General features: G+C 41.2%; 1 protein-coding gene across 5 annotated transcripts in view; it reads left to right on the top strand.

Annotated features, from left to right (window-relative positions):
- The window catches only part of si:ch211-220f16.2 (putative leucine-rich repeat-containing protein DDB_G0290503), a 40177-nt gene extending 28495 nt beyond the window's left edge, over positions 1–11682 (top strand). For 3 of the 5 annotated variants that reach the window (XM_025908147.1, XM_019365934.2, XM_025908157.1), the window contains exons 22-29: positions 7269–7351; positions 7583–7616; positions 8012–8140; positions 8437–8559; positions 8684–8781; positions 8921–9013; positions 9101–9215; positions 10237–11682. In XM_025908147.1, the coding sequence (XP_025763932.1) occupies positions 7269–7351; positions 7583–7616; positions 8012–8140; positions 8437–8559; positions 8684–8781; positions 8921–9013; positions 9101–9215; positions 10237–10395 (834 nt within the window). In that variant the 3' untranslated portion in view covers positions 10396–11682. Of the gene's footprint in view, positions 1–12; positions 7009–7268; positions 7352–7582; positions 7617–8011; positions 8141–8436; positions 8560–8683; positions 8782–8920; positions 9014–9100; positions 9216–10236 lie in introns of those variants that run through there. The other 2 variants (XM_025908174.1, XM_025908122.1) reach the window with 2 other exon arrangements.
- Positions 11683–17839: the final 6157 nt, after the last annotated feature.

A 17839-nucleotide genomic window follows, 5' to 3' on the forward strand; every position in this document is an offset into this window, starting at 1 on the left:
GATGAAGAAATTTCTCAATTGAAGGAAAACATTCAAAAAATAGAACAAATTCTGCAGGATTCAGAGAAAGAGTGGCTTTTAGTTCTGGATAGAGAAAAGCAGGAAAAGAACCTTCTTGCAGAACAATTGAAAAGTGTTGAAAATGAGATGAAATCTAAAGATGTTAAAGTAAATACTTTGAAACAGGACATGGACAGCTTGCAGGAGAAACTAGCAGAGGCTTCCTCTGCTATTAGGGAGGGCTCTAATCAACTGAGCACGAAAGAGTTGGAGGCATCAGCATCCAGAGTTCAGCTTGAGAATGTGTTAGCATCTATCCAGGAAAAGGAGAACGAGAACCATATTTTGCAGCAGGCTCTCAAAGCTGTGGAAGACGAGTTACAAAGACTAGTAGTGAGAAAAAAGGACAAAGTTTCCTCTTTATTGAAATCTTCTGCTTTGAATGAAGACAAAGCCTCTTTGGAGGACATGATAAAATGGTTACAAGAAAGTCATCAAAGTGAAGTAGATGCTTTGGAAACAGAGTTGGATAAAACTGTTGCAGAATTGGAAAAAACACAGACTGTACTTAATCAGAGAGAGCAGAATAGTTGCGAGAAAGGTCAACAAATAGCTCTTTTGCAAGAGACTGTGGAGCATTTAAACACTCAGCTTAATGCTGAATTAGTGAGAGTGAAAGAAGCTACTGTTAAACACTCTACTTTATATGATGAATTGCAAACAAAAGATGAGCAAATCAGCTGCATGAGCATTCAGATCAGTCAACAGAAGGAATTACTCGCTGGCCTTACTCAGCAGATAAAGGAAAAAGATGCATCCATTGCCCAGGTCATGGAGTCTGCCTCAAATGAGAGAATGAAACTTGGTGAGGAAAATGGCTCGCTCTCGGCACAATTAAAGAGCATGGAGAGAGCACATAAAGAGATTTCTCAACAGTTAGAAGAATATATTTCGCACAGTTCAAGTGAAACTGAGAAAAATAATCTAGAGAAGCTCATGCTAATTAGGGAAAAGGATGAGCTACAAAGTGAACTCACAAAAGTATCGAAAGAAAAAGATGCAGTGAAGAAGAAGCTGCAGGCTGTGCTTATTGTGAGAAAAGATCTGTTAAGGAGGATTGAAGAATATGAAAACCAAAAAGAAGAGAGCGTAAGCAGTAAAACTGAGGTTTCACTGTTGCATGATCAATTGCAGGAAGCCAAAAGTCAAGCTCAAGTTACAGCAGAATTGCATAAAGAAAATATTTCCCAACTTGAAAAGAAAATTCTCGAGAAAGAGGGAGAATTTGTTAAGTATAAAACCGAAAGCAAAACACTTTTGGAACAGCTAGAGTCAGAAAAACAGAGTTTGCAAACCATCTTAAATGATAAAGAAGCTCATTTGTCAAAAACATTACAAAAGCTCAGTGAGAAAGACTCACTAGTCGAGCAGCTGCAGTCCAGTGCTGCCGAGAAGGAAGAGATATTTGAGCAGAACAGCAAGGGTTTGACGCAGAAATTAGAAGAGCTTCAAAATGAAATCAAGACATGCAAAGATGAGTTAAAGGACAAATCTTCCTCTTCTGCTAGTGCTGTTGACTTAGAAAATGAGCTTGCACAGGTAAAGTCAGAAAAGGTGACCTTACAGAAGAAAGCCCAGGCCGCCTTGCTGGCACGCAAAGAATCAATAAAGAAAGCTCAAGAAAATGAAAAGAAATTAACTCAAGAGCTTGCGGAACTAAAAGATGACTACAAGGCGCTCTTGGAGCAACACTGCCAGCAGACGAACGAGCTAAACGCAGTGCAGTTGAGCTTGGATGAGAAGACCAGAGAAATGGAGGAACTCAATAAAACCTCCTTTTGTTATCTGGATGAATTGGAAACTTTGAGACAGCTTGTAGAGGAGAGAGACAAAACTCTTCAAGATTTAAAGATGTCTTTGGCAGAGAAAGAGAGCCAATGCCATTCTCTCTCAAGCCTGCAAACAGAACTTGAAGCTACTAAATCTGGATTAGAGGCTATTTCTCTTGAGATGGCCAATAAAGAGGAGTCCCTCATAGCCATGGAGCAAAGAGCAGATTCTTTGAAATCAAGACTGCACATCGTAGAGAACGAATTAAGAGAGAAAACTGAAGAGTTTGACAAATATCGGGATGCAATCAGAGATGCTGAGGTTAAGACCCAACAGGAGAATCAGTCTTTATTTGATAAAAACAAGGCTTTAGAGACTCAACTGTGCATCCTTAAATCTTCACTAGAGGAACATATGTATGCAAATGAAGAGAAATATCAAACCTTATTGAAAGAAAAGGAGGCTGTTTTGGAGCAAAGTAATCAGATGAAAGCAGAACTTGAAACAAAAGCTGATTTAGTTTCGCAGAAATCCTTTGAAGTTTTGACCCTTCAGAAGACATTAGAACAAACAGAGCAGCAGCTCACTGAGGACAACCGTTCTTTGGCTAAGGAGCTTAAACATCTGCAGCAGCAGTTTACTGAAACACAGAGGAATATGGATTCGCTGAAGCAGGAAAAAGAACATTTTGTCCAATTATTTAATGAACTGAGGGATGAGGTGACCTCCCTGAGGAAGCAATCGAAGGAGTCAGAGAATGTAAAAGAGCAGCTGCTGGAGAAGCACGATGCACCCGTTGCACAAGAGGGTCAAAACGAAGAAGGGGTCTGTTTTTCTTGCAAATGTGCAGAAAACTTTGAAACAAAACTAAAGGAGCGAGATGATGCCTTGTTAGTTTCTCAAGCTCAAGTTTCTGAAAAGGAGGAACTAATTGCTGCCCTTGAAATTCAGCTACAACAGCAAAGTAAAATGCTTGAAAACACTACTGAAAAGATGAGAAGAGAGGGTGTTCAGCTTCAGAAATCTCCTGATGAGGGTGCCAGGACGAATGATCCGGATAACCAAAACAAAGTTACCCTTCTAACAAGGAAACTTCAAGCAGCTTTGGTTTCTAGGAAAGAACTCCTGAAGGAAAATGCAGCGCTCAAGGAAGAAGTAGAAAATCTGTCAGCCAAACACGAAGCAAAAGAAACAGAGTACTTTGCTCTGCAATCATCTGTTTTAAAGTTGAAACAACAAAATGCGGACCTGGAAAGTTCTGTGTCACATTTCTCCGAAGAGAAGGACAAAATGTGCACTGAAGTTGACCGCATCCTTAACGAGAATCGCAACCTATCTGCAGCCTGCGAAAGTTTGAAACTAACTATAGAAAACATCACTCAGCAGAAACAAGCCTTCTCGTGCCAGCTTGAATCGCTCAAAGATTCTCAAACAGAAGAGCTGACCAAGTGGAAGTCAAAACACGCAGAGCTCAAGCAAGAGTACGAGTCTCTTTTGCAAGCTTATGAAAATGTCAGCAGTGAAATGGACAAGATGAGACAGCTTTTAGAGGGAGCTAAAAGAGACAGGCAGGAAGCCCTCCGAAAAGTACACAAGCACGAAAGTGAGATGGAGATCCTGGGGAAGCAAGTCCGAGAGATGGAGGAAGAAAATAAGAGAATGAAAGAAAAAGTGGAGGAAGTTTCCAAAGAGAAAATGCAGAGAATCGAGGAGCTGCAGGAGCAGAATGAGAAAATCAAAAAACAGGTGATGGAAATGATGTGTGATCTAAATGATAAAAACCAACAACTGGAGGCAGAGACTGCCCCATTTAAGGACTCCTTCGAGGCTCTCAGAGTGAAACTTACTGAGATGGAAGCTGAAAATATCCAGCTAGCAGGAAGGCTGGAAGAAGCTACCTGTTTGCTGGAAAAGAAGAACCTGGAATCCAATACATACACAAGCAACATGCAGAACAAACTTGACGAAGCACTCAGTTTGAATAGTTCACTGACTGCTCAGATTGAAGCTCAGAAAACTGAACTTGCTGCTCAAATGGAAATCAACAACTTGGTAGAGAGGGAGAAGCAGACCCTTTCAGAGAGAATTGAGAAAATACAGAATGACCATGAGTCGCAGTTGGGAATAAAAGATGACGCAGTTAAGGAACTCAAAGACATTATCACCAGGCACCGCCAAGAGACTATTAACCTGAATGAGAAGGTGAGAATTTTGGAGGATGACAAATCACTTCTGCAAGAGGAACTTGAGAACGCTCAAGAGCTCTCAGACAAGGTGAAAAATGAAAATGAATATTTGGAGACTGTAATCCTCAAAAACTCGGAAAGGATTGACGAACTGACCGAGTCTGTCGTTGCCCTGCAGTCCCAAAATGCGCAGCTTTCCACTCAACTTGCAGCTAGTAAGGAGATGAACGATCAGATTCGTCACGAAAAAGAACAGGAGCAGCTCAAGTTGGTCAAAGAGTTTGAGGAGAAACTCAAGACAGTTCAGAGAGGCAACGAGGGTTCGAAGAACATGAAGAAAGAGCTGCAAGAGCTGCTCAAAGAAAAGCATCAGGAGATAAATCAGCTGCAGCAAAACTGCATCAAATACCAGGAACTGATTTTAGATTTGGAGAGCTCTTTGAAGAGCTCGCAATCAACGTGTGAACACTTGGAGAAAGAACTGAAGAAAAACTCAGAGAAGACTGCAGATTTAGAGGAGAGAGGTAAACAAGCTGAAGCTGAGCTAATTGTGCACAAGAGTCATCTCCGGGAAGCCAAAGAAAAGATTGAGAGTACCGAGTCTGAAAGAGACCAGCTGGCTCTTCAAGTGTCGCAGCAAAATAAACAGTCTGAAAATCAGAAATCACATCTGACACCTCAAAATGTAGAAGAAGCAAAAGTAAACTCTTACATAGAGAATCAGTTTTTGTTACAGCGGCAGATAGATGATCTCATGGATTTAAAAGAGAAAGAAAGTCAAACAGTTGATGAGCTGAGGCAGCAGCTAGACTCTCGAGATCTCCAGATAAATACTCTAAAGAGAGCGGCTGAGACTCACGAAGCAAAGCTGTCTGCGTTAGCTTCCACACCACACGGGGCTAATGCTACCAAACTTTGGAATGATTTGTACCAAAAAACCTTACATGAGAAGGACAATCAGCTGCTTGAGCAAGGCTTCATCATTAAAAGATTCCTGGAAGATATGAGAATGAAAGACAAAGAGGTCAATGAGTTGCGGGTGACCAAGTCAAGACTGGAGAGGACGCTGAATGAATACTCTGTAGCTGCTGCTGCGCATCAGAGGCAGCTGTTTGTTATGAGCGCAAGCAATGCTGAACTCAGTGAGAGCGCAGAGCTCATGACTGTGCAGGTGAAGGAGCTCAGTGCTCAGGTGGAAAGAACAGAACAAGAAAAAAACGCGGTGAAGCGACAGCTGGCTGACAAAGAAGACGTGATCTCCCAAATGCAGCTCAGTCTACAGCAAGTGGAAAAGATAAATGCTGACATGGAAGCTCAGATATTCCTTTTGCAGTCTCAAAATGACAAAACTCAAGCCGACTTTGAGAAGCAGGAGGGAATTTGTCTGCAGCTCAAAACGCTTCTTCAGAGCAAAGATGCTGAGATCTCCTCTCTACTGTCCTGCAAAGATGGACAAATGTCAGGCTATCTGGAGCAACTGCAGGCTAACTATCGTAACCAGGTGTCAGTTTATGAGGACAGGCTGACATCTTCACGATACCAAAAGGAAAAGACGGACAAAGAGTTGAGAGCGCTTGAGGCCAAGGTCCGAAGTCTGCAAATTAAAGTAAACAGATCTATCCAGGAAAAGGAGCAGATGGAAGCAAAGATGGAGTCGTTCAAGAACTCAATGGTGTCTTTGCAGAGCGAACGGGAACGGCTGATGTCAGAATACAGAATACTGGAAGCAAAGAGTCAGTTAGGGTTAAAGGGCAAAGAGGGCTCTCCCGATGGGGAAGGTGGTGCAGCCAAAGGCCTTAAACACGAAATTAGAAAACTGTTACATCAGATGGATGATCTCAATTCTGAGAACGCTATGCTCAGGGCTCAACTGGTCCGATACAGGGAGGATTTAAATCAGGTTTTGTCCCTCAAGGACAACCAGTTGAAAGTATTGCTAAAGAAGCAACAGGAGGTGATCAAAAACCTCGAAACCCAAAAAGCTGTGGCTGAAAAGCAACACAGAGAGGCTCAGCTGGAAGTCCAGAAGGAAGAAGAAGCAAGCAATGCATTAAAGGAAGAGAATTCTAAACTTAAAGCTCATGTGTCCAAGCTGGAGGAGGAACTGTTAACTCAGAGAAAAGAGAGTGAATCAACAAACTGGGGCAAGGTGATTGCTGACTTGCAGGAAGCTGTTACAGCCAAAGCATCTGAATGTAATGACCTGCAGCAAAAACTTCTTTCTCAGAAGCTCTCAACTGATGACCTCAAGGGGAAAATGCAGCAGCTGGAAAATGAAACGGACAAAAAATTGTCTGAAGCAGAGGAAAAGTACAACAGTGAGCTGGATGCCTTTGAGCGCGAGGTGGAGCTGATGAGGAATGAGCGAGAAACTGCAGATCAGAGGGTGGCAGAGCTCGCAAAAGACCTACTTGAAATAGAGCAGCAGTTATCAGAGGCTAAATCGCAAAGCAAAGATACGAAGGCTCAGAATGAATCCCTGTGCAAGGCAATGGCTGCTTTGCAGAATGACAGAGACCAGCTCATCGAGGACTTCAAGGTCCTCAGGCAGAGATATGATGAAGAACTCCGAGAGACTCGGGCAGCCTTAAGCAAGGTGGAGCGCAGTTTGCAGGACACCACTTCAGATTTGGCCATGTTTGCCAAAGAGAGGGACATCCTTATTCGTAAATTAAAAGCCTTTGAGAGTAAAGACGCACACGGAGAGCTGAACAAGCTGCTGGACGAGCTGACGAAGGTTTTGCCAGAAAAGGAAAGAGAACTAAAAAAAGTCATTTTGGAAAACAACACTTACAGCAGGCAACTGTCAGCATTCTCCAGATCAATGGCCAGTCTCCAAAACGATCGTGAACGGCTGATGGACGAATTGGCCGGGGCTAAAAGAGTGGTTGAGTCCAGGCAAGGGTCGAGCCCAGAGGCTGTCGGTACGTCGAGCGTGGAAAAGTCAAAGGGAAGTGGCGTCAGTGCCTTGGAGACTGAGTCAGATGGGCTGGTAAGTCAAGTTTGGCTGTTGCTTGCACTTCCTTTTCTCTGCTGTGGTTCTGTGGTACAAACAGCATGCAGGGTCAGCTTAGATGTGTTTGTGGTTTCACATCCCATTGGTATGATTTGCATACTTCTTTTTTTTCTGTTTTTTGTTAAATACTCACGCTGTGGTATCTGTTTCAAACTTCACTTCAATAACATAAATGTTAAATGCATTATTTTGTCTTTGTGAATGATGCATTTTCTTTCTGTTTACTGTCATTGCAGGGAATGCATCAGAAGATGGACGAACTGCAACAAATGGCACACAAAGAAGTGAGAAGCCAGCAGGAAGCAACAGCAGATCAGAGGTAAAGGAAGGAAAATGATTTCCTGTTCAAGCTTTCAAAGTATTCCCGAAGCTGCCCGGCTCAACGGTTTATCCATACAGCAGAAACAGGAAATGTGTGTTACTGTATTTGCTAGTAAGCAAAGTAAGTTCCTCCATCTATGTGAAGGCTTGAAAGGCTGACTGCAGCACTGTTATGCATACAGCTTAAATTCATTTTACTTTAATTTTTAACACCTTTTTTGTTATGTAGATCTGATGCTGAGCCGAAGGACCTGCCAGTCAAAGTAAGTTACACTTCACAGTTGTCCTCTTTTGTTGGGAGACTTTGACTCAAGGATGCACTTCTGCAGCTTTTGGCCTTCACGGTCACAGTGAATTAAATTGTAAACAGATATCTGCATATGAATATGTCGAATCTGTAGATGTTGCTCTTTATTCACGAGTTATATTTAAGCTTTAGTAGAGAGGAGAGCAAAGCAGGGAAAACTCTTGGCTGATGTCTGACTGTGATTTGACTTTTTATGTTTTGAAAAATGTATCTGCATATGTAAACAAACAATAACCAGCACAAAGAACAGGTTAAACAGTTAAACTGTTTAGGTATCCTGGTTGATAAACCAGTTTTTCTCTCTTTGGTAGTTGTGACACCAAACGATCCCATTTCTTCCTTCCGATACAGCAGGAAAGCGGTCTGGAGGAGGTGGTGAGTCGTTTGGATGCAGAGAGGAGGCAGCTTCACAGAGATCTGCAGCGCTGTATGTATGAGATTCAGCAGCGAGACCAGTACTTCCAGCAGCTCAACACAAAGGTATAAAACTGCTTAAGGTGACTGTCCTTTAAAGCCAAAACCCATCAGAGAGTTCAGCTAGCCCTTTGTAAGCTGGCAAAATGTCCTGTAGGATACAGACAGTGTAGGCAAGCTGTCTAATTAAACCAGACTACAATAAACTTTAAATGTTCAAGATTTGATTTCATGATTTTTGTTTCCCATTTCCTACAAAATAATATACAAATATAAAAGCAGTTGAATGCTGAATAACTCTAAATGTACAAAACAGTCAAACACCCATCTGCCCCTCCTCTTTGGGTTATCAATACTCACAGTTGCAGGAGGCAGTGGAGGAGAAAGGTGCTGTTACAGCTCAGCTAAGGGCTGTTTCCCAGACGCTGAGGGACACCCAGAATCGATGTCATTGGCTGGAAAGCCAAGTCCAAAGCCAGGTGCAGGTAAAGATCTGTATACATATGCTTAACAACTCAAATCCGAGCTGCCACTGAATCCAGTTGCGTTGTGTTTTCTCTGTATCCTCTTGTGTGTTTATACCTGTAATCCTGCACTCATTCATACCAGGGTTTACTTCACACTGAAGTTGCACCAGGGGCTCCACAGGAGAAGAGCAACGACTCTATGTTAAGTGAAAGTGCTGAAGCCAGTCAGCTCAGAGAAAGGTGAAAAAAACAAACAGCCTTCAGTCATGTCTTCAGTTTGGATCTCTGCAAAAATCTCCACATTGTCCTGGAGAGATCCGCACAGTCGGTTGAAGTCGTAGACATGCTAACATTATCCCTGGGTGTGGTTGTGTTTAAGGCTGCTGGAGGTGGAGCTGAGTCTGGCAGATGAGAGAGCCAGGAGAGAGACGGCCGAGGAGGCTCTGCGTCTTGCTGAAGACAGAGTAAAGAGGTTGGAGCCAGATGCAGTCACTCACCCGTACACCTGACTCTTATTCGTCAACGCCGCAGATCTTTAATGAGTTTTTTTGTTGTGCAGTGCTGCCTCCAGTCTGTCCAGGGACAGTCACAGAGACTTCAGTATCGAGATGGAAGCTGAAGAGGAGTGGGAAGCTCTAACTCTCAACCCAAATCAGCCTCTCATAACACGAAAGGTACTCGGCAGACTTGTTGTATTTTTCATTGATTTGCTTACTGTACAAATCCAGTGTGAATCTATGACACGGCTTTTTCGAGTTGGTTTTTGCAGAACGGTGTGTTTGACAGTGTAACTTTACTGCTGTCGCGGAGTAGTCATATAAATTGATGACGTGAGAAAACAAGTTCAAAGTGGCTTTTTAGGTCTGTGCAGCGATAATGAAACACAAAGATCAGTGAGAAGTGATGCTGAGAGCTTAGAGAGCCTGACAGGTGTGAGTGTGTGACAGACTTGTTTGGGTTTTTGAAAGAAAAGTATGGAAACTTATTTGGGCCATTAGACATGCTAATGTTATGTAGCTATGTAATGTATGGATGTGAACATACATTTCCGTGGGATGTGACAAACACAGTGCTGTGGAAAAATATGAATCCCATTCCTGGTTGTGTAGTTTTAATGTTAGACAAAGATAACCTGAGTAAATACAAAGTGCAGTTTTTAAATGGTGATTACATTTATTATCCTACCCGACCCTACGTGAACTCGTACCCCCCATAAAACTAACAAAAAAAGTAACCAGAGTTATAGTTTTGAAGTGGCCTGCTTAAAGTCCAGACTCAAATTCAATTGGGATGTTTTGCAGGGACCATAAACAGGCCATTCATGCTCCGAACTCTCCAGTGTGGCTCGAGGATGGGTACAAATTCCTCCACAGCGATGTGAAAACTGTCACTTATTGCACATGCAAGAAAAATAAGAAAATGGAGTACATATGGATCAAACTGTCTGAGACTGAGAATCTATACAACTTTATTGAGATCAAATAAAGAGTGTTAGATACATTTTTCTCTGCTCTAGTTTGCCTACAGTGGCCCATTACAGAAAAGGCTTAATGACGAGACTCTTGGCCCCAATAAGTCTTGTTAGTCTTTTAATTAGGGTCACCATATATTCGGGCCAGTGCACTAAAGCCGTGCTTGGAGCTTCTCCAGTGCAAATGTAAGCATTTCTTTGATTGCTTCTGTTTCTCCTCGCAGGTGAAAGGAGGGATGGTGGCGTGTCGACGGTGGCTCCGAGGCAGGAGCCTTTACTTCTCCAGGCTGCTGACGAGTCGCACTCGCTCTCGATATTTCTTTCTGGCTTACTTGTTCACCATACATGTGCTTGTTCTCATGTGCCTCACTGGAACCCTGTAGGCAAAGTCGTTCCTGGACAAAACACAAACTGGCTGAAGGGTACATATGAAAGCTAACAGAGAGGGGCCTTTGATTTTCAGTGAATAACTTTGTGCATACACGGTAAAAACCTGAAACTGACACATTGTTCTCTGTTAAATATAATGGTAATGGGGGGGTTGGGGCAGGGACGACAGTTTCTTTGCATCTGATTTAAGTTTTCTTATGTTTGTAAGTAGACCAAGCCTTAAAGCCGTTGGCTTTGCTTGCCTTCAATTTCTTTTCTTTAATTTTTTTAAGAGCCACACTGGAAAGGAGACGAGAAAAGAGTTTGTTTGATGTGACCCTCGTGGAAAAGCTGCACAGTTTGCAGAAAGCCATATACACCCGTACTTAACACTAAGAATTGTTTGAAATCTCCTCTACACACCAGCTGCTGCTTTTCTTGTTTGCCTGAGTTCATGTGTTGCACATGATCACATAATCAAAATGCTGAGTTTAAACTATGCACTGAAACTCCTAATGTGTATGTAATCATTTTGTGGAAGCTCAGAAGCACTACACCTCTCCCACTCTGTTCCCTTTAAACTGTAAAGCCAAAGGTGTCTGTATTCTTACTTTGGCGAGCACCCTCATGCCTGTAAAGCTAGTGGGAGACGTAATATTCTCAAGTTAACGCCAGTATCATGGTGTGCCATTGAAATTGTACTGCAACACAGTAGCAGGTACGAGTTGTTTGTATTTAAGTTTCTCCTGTATTTATGTCTGCATCCACACATGCACGCTGTACAGTGTGTCATATTTCTGTATATATGATTTTTATCCTGTCTGCTTGATGTTTATTGACTGTAAATTTTTTCTTGATTGTTTAGAGGATAAAAACAGGTTGGTAAGAATTTTTTTTCCTAAAATTACTTCCACTAACAAGCCAGAATCCCCTTTGTGTAGATTCAATTAAAAAAACACAAACCGTACAAATGAGTGTCAGGATCTGTTTTCTGGCTTGTTAGTTGATGCATTTTTGTTGAAAAATGCACAGTTCTGCACGTTTGTGTTATAAGTATCTGTATATAAAGGGTTCAATCAATGGACAGTGACCGAAATCTATTTATAAAAAAGGTAAACTACTGAAAAATGTTCAGATGGCATATTTTCTCTACTGCCTCTATTTTTAAACGTTGGCAAAGCAGTTGGCCTTGAGGCACATGAGGCTTAACGTCGTGCAATACTGTGTTGGGAGAACTTTTTCTGATCGCCTTTCACCATCTGGAGCGGACTTTAATAAAGCTCATTGAAGTTTTCTGCCCACATGAATTGTTTTTTACTAAATCTGTGGTGATCTGTCCACTGCGATAACTAAAAGATGGAGTTAACAATCAAGATGGAGTAATAAACGCCAAAGCCTTCGCTGCATACGTGCTCTTATCAATAGCAGAAATATCAATTCTAACATTTCCAGTCAGTGCTATTATTTGAGTGTTGAATACTGTACATGTCCACTTTTTTAGCCTATACATCTTCTGGTTTCACATTAGAGGCTCTCCTGCGTCTTTAAGGACTCACTAAATCAGCCCAAAGACTGTATATGAACGATGGGCATGGCCACCCCGACACCATCCAAATTAATCGGACATCAAAGAGCAAAACATTGAAATTGTAGCAGAGAACAGAGTCTGCTCTGCTTTGAAGTAGCGAGATGCAGTCTTTGCACTGCCTCTGGTCTTTCATGTTGTTTTAGACCCTAATGTGACATTTCAATAATTTATTGAAATAAACGACTAGAGTAAAGGCAAGCTGTCTTCTAACAGGTAAGGAGTAAAATATCTAATAATATTCATGATGTACAATCTTTACCATTTCCTCTACAAAGAAATATGACAGTACCAGTCTTACCGATCCTATACTCAGTTACTGTAAAGGCTGATAAAGTATGCTAGGTGCAAGCCTCTGCTGGCCAACCAGGCAAAATGCCCCTGCTTTGGACTGGTCATGTGATCTGGTTTACCTGGGATTGGCCAAAATGTCTAGAATTGCTAGATTTTCTAAAGCCCGGGAACAAAGTCAAGAAGAAATTGAGGAGTCAATATATTTAAAGGTTAAAATATTTTAACTATCAGGCTTCTCTCCTCTGGAACCACCTTCCAAATGAGTTCAGGAGGCAGAGACCCTCCCTTCTGAACCATCCATTAGTTATGCTGCTGCAGACTCCAATGAGGAACTGAGCACATCTCCACTCTCGTCTTTTCACTCCTCGTGTTCTATCATATGCTTTGTCTCCACTGCCACCGATAAACTCAATATAAGGGAAAGACACGACTGCTGTGAAGCCCACCGACTGCTTTTTGTTTCCACATTTTGAAGCCCTTTTTTCCCTCATGTTAGGTTTTCAGTCAGATGTGACAATATTTGGATAAGAGTGGAGTGCCACGTTATCACCCACCACTAGCTTACTTGATTAACCAGCTGCACTGATAAAACGTGCACACAGTTGAAGCACAGGCTTCTCGAGGCTGCTGAGGCTTAGCACACACCAGCTGGCTACAGCTGCCTGTGTTAGGATTCCTGTAACGGGCCACACTGGGTTTGTTCATGTAGACCAGTGGTTCTTAACCTGGGTTCGATCGAACCCTAGGGGTTCGGTGAGTCAGTCTCAGGGGTTCGGCAGAGCCTCTGCTGTGACATGCACGGCTCATTTTGTGCACCAGTAAAAAACATATCTGTCTTGAATTTGAAAAAAATCACATTTTATTTTTCACTAAAGAGGGGTTCAGTGAAAGGGCATATAAAACTGGTGGGGTTCGGTACCTCCAACAAGGTTAAGAACCACTGATGTAGACGAAACGATTTTCTGTGCCCGACTGTAAACACAATATTTCTGATGCTGTAACATTAGTCATTTAACATGGAGTCCATGGGGACTTTTGGAGCCAGCTTGAAGGGGCCAAACTGCAAGTTTTGGCACTTCAGTGTTGAATTCGTTTTTCAACTCTGGAGGTTGGTATTGCTCACTGTTGCCAAATGCTTGCCCACAGCATCGCCTGATTGCTGTGGTTATGTCTCTAACATTTTACTGTGTGCAATATAAAGTGCAATGAAATGACTGTGGTTGTGGGGTTATGGAAAAAAGTCATTTGAAATGATCTCAAAATAAATTGATTACTATAGTTTTTTATTCATTAGTTCATTTAACCAAAAAATAACTGAAAATATGTCTAAAAAGAATTGAAAACTATTCGGACTCTTTATGTAACCTGTTCAACTGCTCATGAAAACAAATCAGCCAATCACACAGCAGTAACTCAGTGCATCCTGACAAGTAGACATGGTTAAAATGACCTGCTGAAGTTCAAGCTGAGCATCAGCGTGAGGAAGAAAGGGTATTTACATGGTTGTTCAGACATGGTTTGGTCCCAGATGGGTTGGTCTGAGTACTTGAACCTGGGAAATTGGGATTTTCCTACACAACTATCTGTAGGGTTTACAGAGGATGGGCTGAAAAAGAGAAAACCAGACAGTAACTCAAACAACCACTCATTATTCCCAAGGTACCATACTGATGAGCTACAGCAGCAGCAGAAGAGCACTCTGTGTGGCTCTCCTGCAGGACGCTGAGGTGTAGTTCACATGGGCCCAGCAAAACTGGACAGCAGAAGTTTGGGAAAATGTTATCTGGTCTGAGTCTTGATTTCTGCAATGACACAGAGATGGCTGGATCAGAATTTGGTGTGAACATGAAAGCAAATATTCATTCTATCTTATACTGCATCAGCAGTCAGGCTGCTGACAATAAAGCCTCTGCAATAAAGAATTCAGGCAGCTCTTAAAGAAAAAGACTTAACACTAGCACTAGCAAGATGTACCTAATAAAGTGGATGGTGAATGTACTTTGTAACATATACAGTAACAGCAATGTACTGCAGACTTCTTCATTTAAGTTTTTGATGTTTGATGTAATGTGAACATAAGGCCACTAGATGGCAAAGTCTGTTAAGGTGCGGAACAACCCTTTTATGTAACTGGGCTGTACTTTTGGTATTATCTGAGATAACCACAAAGGGACGGATGAGAGAGGTGGGTTTGGTATCTTGTCCTTATATGTTCATGAATTTGGCCCATTTCCCTCATTCTATTGGAGTTATTTCAGCTGTGGAATACAATACTGTGGCTAATTTATTGCCTGGAAGGCCTGTCCTCAGCCTCATAAATATTCATGGAGAATTCTCCCTTTCTTCCCTTTTGTGACAGGATTTCATCTTTTACACTGCGGTGTCCTGTTTAAGTCACGGGGCCAGATATGTGATTGGGTGGACCACACTGAGAACCAAGTTTTCTCAGTGCGACATCAATCTACGACTGCTGTTGTGCTCTTCTATAGAACACTGATCACAGAGGGATTACATTTCTTTGGCTTCCTGCAGATTTTTCATTACTGAAGAGACACAAGTTTGTCTAAGTTTGTCTTTTTATGTGAAACATGGCCCAATCCGAGGTAGACGTTTCATTTTGATACTGATGACGATGACTCATCCATTTCCACATTTAAAGACTGGAAGGTGAAATTTCACAGTCAGACTGACACAAAGTCAACTCGGTTTGAATCTCGTGGCTTCTGGAGGAAACCACTCCGACCATGTTATATATATAAAAGACAGAAATCTGCATCTCGGTTTTGCTCCTGCAGCCTTCACCTCCCTATTGCTGTCTTTCTCAGCCAGAGTGAAAACAGTCCTCCAGTTGCCGGTGACCCACTTGCCTCCAGCACCAGAGGAAGAGAACCGGAGGAGTAGGAGAAAAGGGGCGGGGAGGAGGTAGAGGTGAAAACATGTGGGAGACTGCTATGATTAATGTGCTTTCAGAGCTGGAGTGAGTGAGAGAGTGAGAAAGCGCAAGAGAAAGAATGAGAGAGAGAGAGCAGAACAAGGGCACCTGTGATACGTGGGGATGGTGGAGAGAGAACAAGTAGGCTTTGGTAAGGCACACTCAACAAATAAATGATCTTATCTTCATTTTAATGCATCCATGTGAAACAGTGAAGCATAAAAGTAATTCTGCAGAAATTATACCAGCAAAGTCAGAGTGATAGCTGAACATCAGGTGATTTTCTTTCTTGGATAAGAACTCCACTTTGCCTGTTTTCCCTGTGCGTTTTCTGATGACCATTAAGGCAGAAATGTGAATGCCCCAATGACTCTACAGGTGGAGACAGTGATTTATAATATACCCTGGTTTTATCCTCTTGATACCAGAAGATCAATTCTTCCAAATGTTAATAAAGCCTTTGACGAACAGTACGATAACCTGGTGCATCACTTCTTCAGAGACTTCAAATTTAAAGCTTCGGAGTGGTTCCATATTCAATTCACTTCATTTTGTATATAATATATATATATGTATAATAATAATAATAATAATAATAATAATATATATATATATATATATATATATATATAAAATCACAAAAACAGTTGCCTCAAAGCACTTTAGTAAGGTAGACCCTACAATAATTCAGAGAGAACAGAGAAAACCGCAACAATCATTTGACCCCCGATGAGCAAGTGATTTGGCGACAGTGGGAAGGAAAAACTCCTTTTTAACAGGAAGAAATGTCTTCCAGAACCGGGCTCAGGGAGGGGTGGCCAAAGACACACGGTGTAAGAGAGCCAAAAATGAACAATAACTAATGATTAATCACCATGATTAATCACTCACCATGTGTATAAACACATGGTGAGTGAAGAAAGGAGTCTACGTCTATTGCAGCATAACTAAGGGAGGATTCAGGGTCACCTGGTCCAGCCCTAACTATATGCTTTAGCAAAAAGGAAAGTTTGAAGCCTAATCTTGAAAGTAGAGATAGTGTCTGTCTCCTGAATCCAAACTGGAAGCTGGTTCCACAGAAGAGGGGCCTGAAAACTGATGGCTCTGCCTCCCATTCTACTTTTAAATACTCTAGGAACAACAAGTAGGCCTGCAGTGTGAGAGCGAAGTGCTCTAATAGGGTGATATGGTACTACAAGGTCATTAAGATAAGATGGGGCCTGATTATTTAAGACCTTGTATGTGAGGAGCAGGATTTTGAATTCAATTCAATAAAATCTGCCCTCTGTTTAGTCACCATCAGTACTCTTGCTGCAGAATTTTGGATCAACTGATCAATTGCTGTTTGGATTTGGAGGTCATGCAAATAACTGTGACGTGGTGAATGGCTTTGGATAATTACTGGATCCTGACCATACTACTGTCTGTCTGAGCTGTTAGACTCCTCATTGTACCACATTTGGGTTTTGGCTATTAAGCTTTTCACTTTTTTGTATTTCTGTTTAACTGAGCTCCTTCTTTCGTCTAACTTAATTTTTAAAATTTGATTTAATTCAAATTAAGTTTAAATTAAATAAAATCAAAGATTTAAAAACCATGTTTATTCTATTGTACAAGTAAGTTGTGTTTTTCTGTACTGTTGAGTGTGCTACAGCAACACGATATGAGGAATTTGAAGAGTTTACAGAGAAGGAAAGTGTCCCGTGAGTTTTGTTACCACATGTAGATGTCTGGACATACGTTTTCTGGATGTCTTTTGTGTCTCCTGAGAAGATGACTTTTCATCTTTGCCTTTTTAACCAAATCTCAATGATGTTAAGATGTCTAGGGAAATCTTTTTCAGTATGTTTTCAATGAGTTTCTGCTGTGAGTCATCATCAACCACTACTTTTATTTCCTGGTTAAATAAACAGTCGCTGTAGCCTTTATGTTTTGAGGATTGAGTGATCTTTGAAGCTTACAACAAAGAAAAAACTTGCGCCTCAGAATCCTCGGTTCATGGTGACAATTCAACCAGAATAAGTTTATGAAACAGTTTTAATGATTTATGTTAAATAACTGCTCCTCTGACAAAACATCGTTAAAGTGTTTATACAGTTTGAAGACGGTTTTGTCAAATGGATTCGAAGTGATCCAGACCAAGGGTCAATTCAAGATTCAAGATTCAAAGCATTTATTGTCATGTGTGCAAAGAAAAAACATTTCTCTGTACAATGAAATGCTTTCACTGCTGTCCACACACAGAAGCCGGTTAATATGTACAAATAGATTAAATGTGGAAAAAGTACAAACTCACACGATAACTTTCATTATTTTATTCAATATTACACCAAATATTTTTCACAAATCAAATCCACGTTGTAAATGTAGTAACCGCCAGAGAAACAGTCGATTCAGCGCCTTTAGCTATATTCATAAGATAACCAAGTGAAACTCAATGTCATTTAAACTTTATCGTCATTATTATTCCTTTATATATACATAAATGGATTTTTCTAAATGTCATCAATTTCTCCTTCAAAATGTTTTATTTTTTTTTTAGAATTTCAACATTTTCAACAGAATAAATAATAGATGATTTGAATAGTTTTAATGATTTTATTACCTGTTAAGTTGTTTCTGTTCTAAATTGTTTAATTTCATTGCC

The sequence above is a fragment of the Oreochromis niloticus genome, linkage group LG1 (assembly GCF_001858045.2).
Source record: "Oreochromis niloticus isolate F11D_XX linkage group LG1, O_niloticus_UMD_NMBU, whole genome shotgun sequence".
NCBI classification, from domain to species: domain Eukaryota; kingdom Metazoa; phylum Chordata; class Actinopteri; order Cichliformes; family Cichlidae; genus Oreochromis; species Oreochromis niloticus.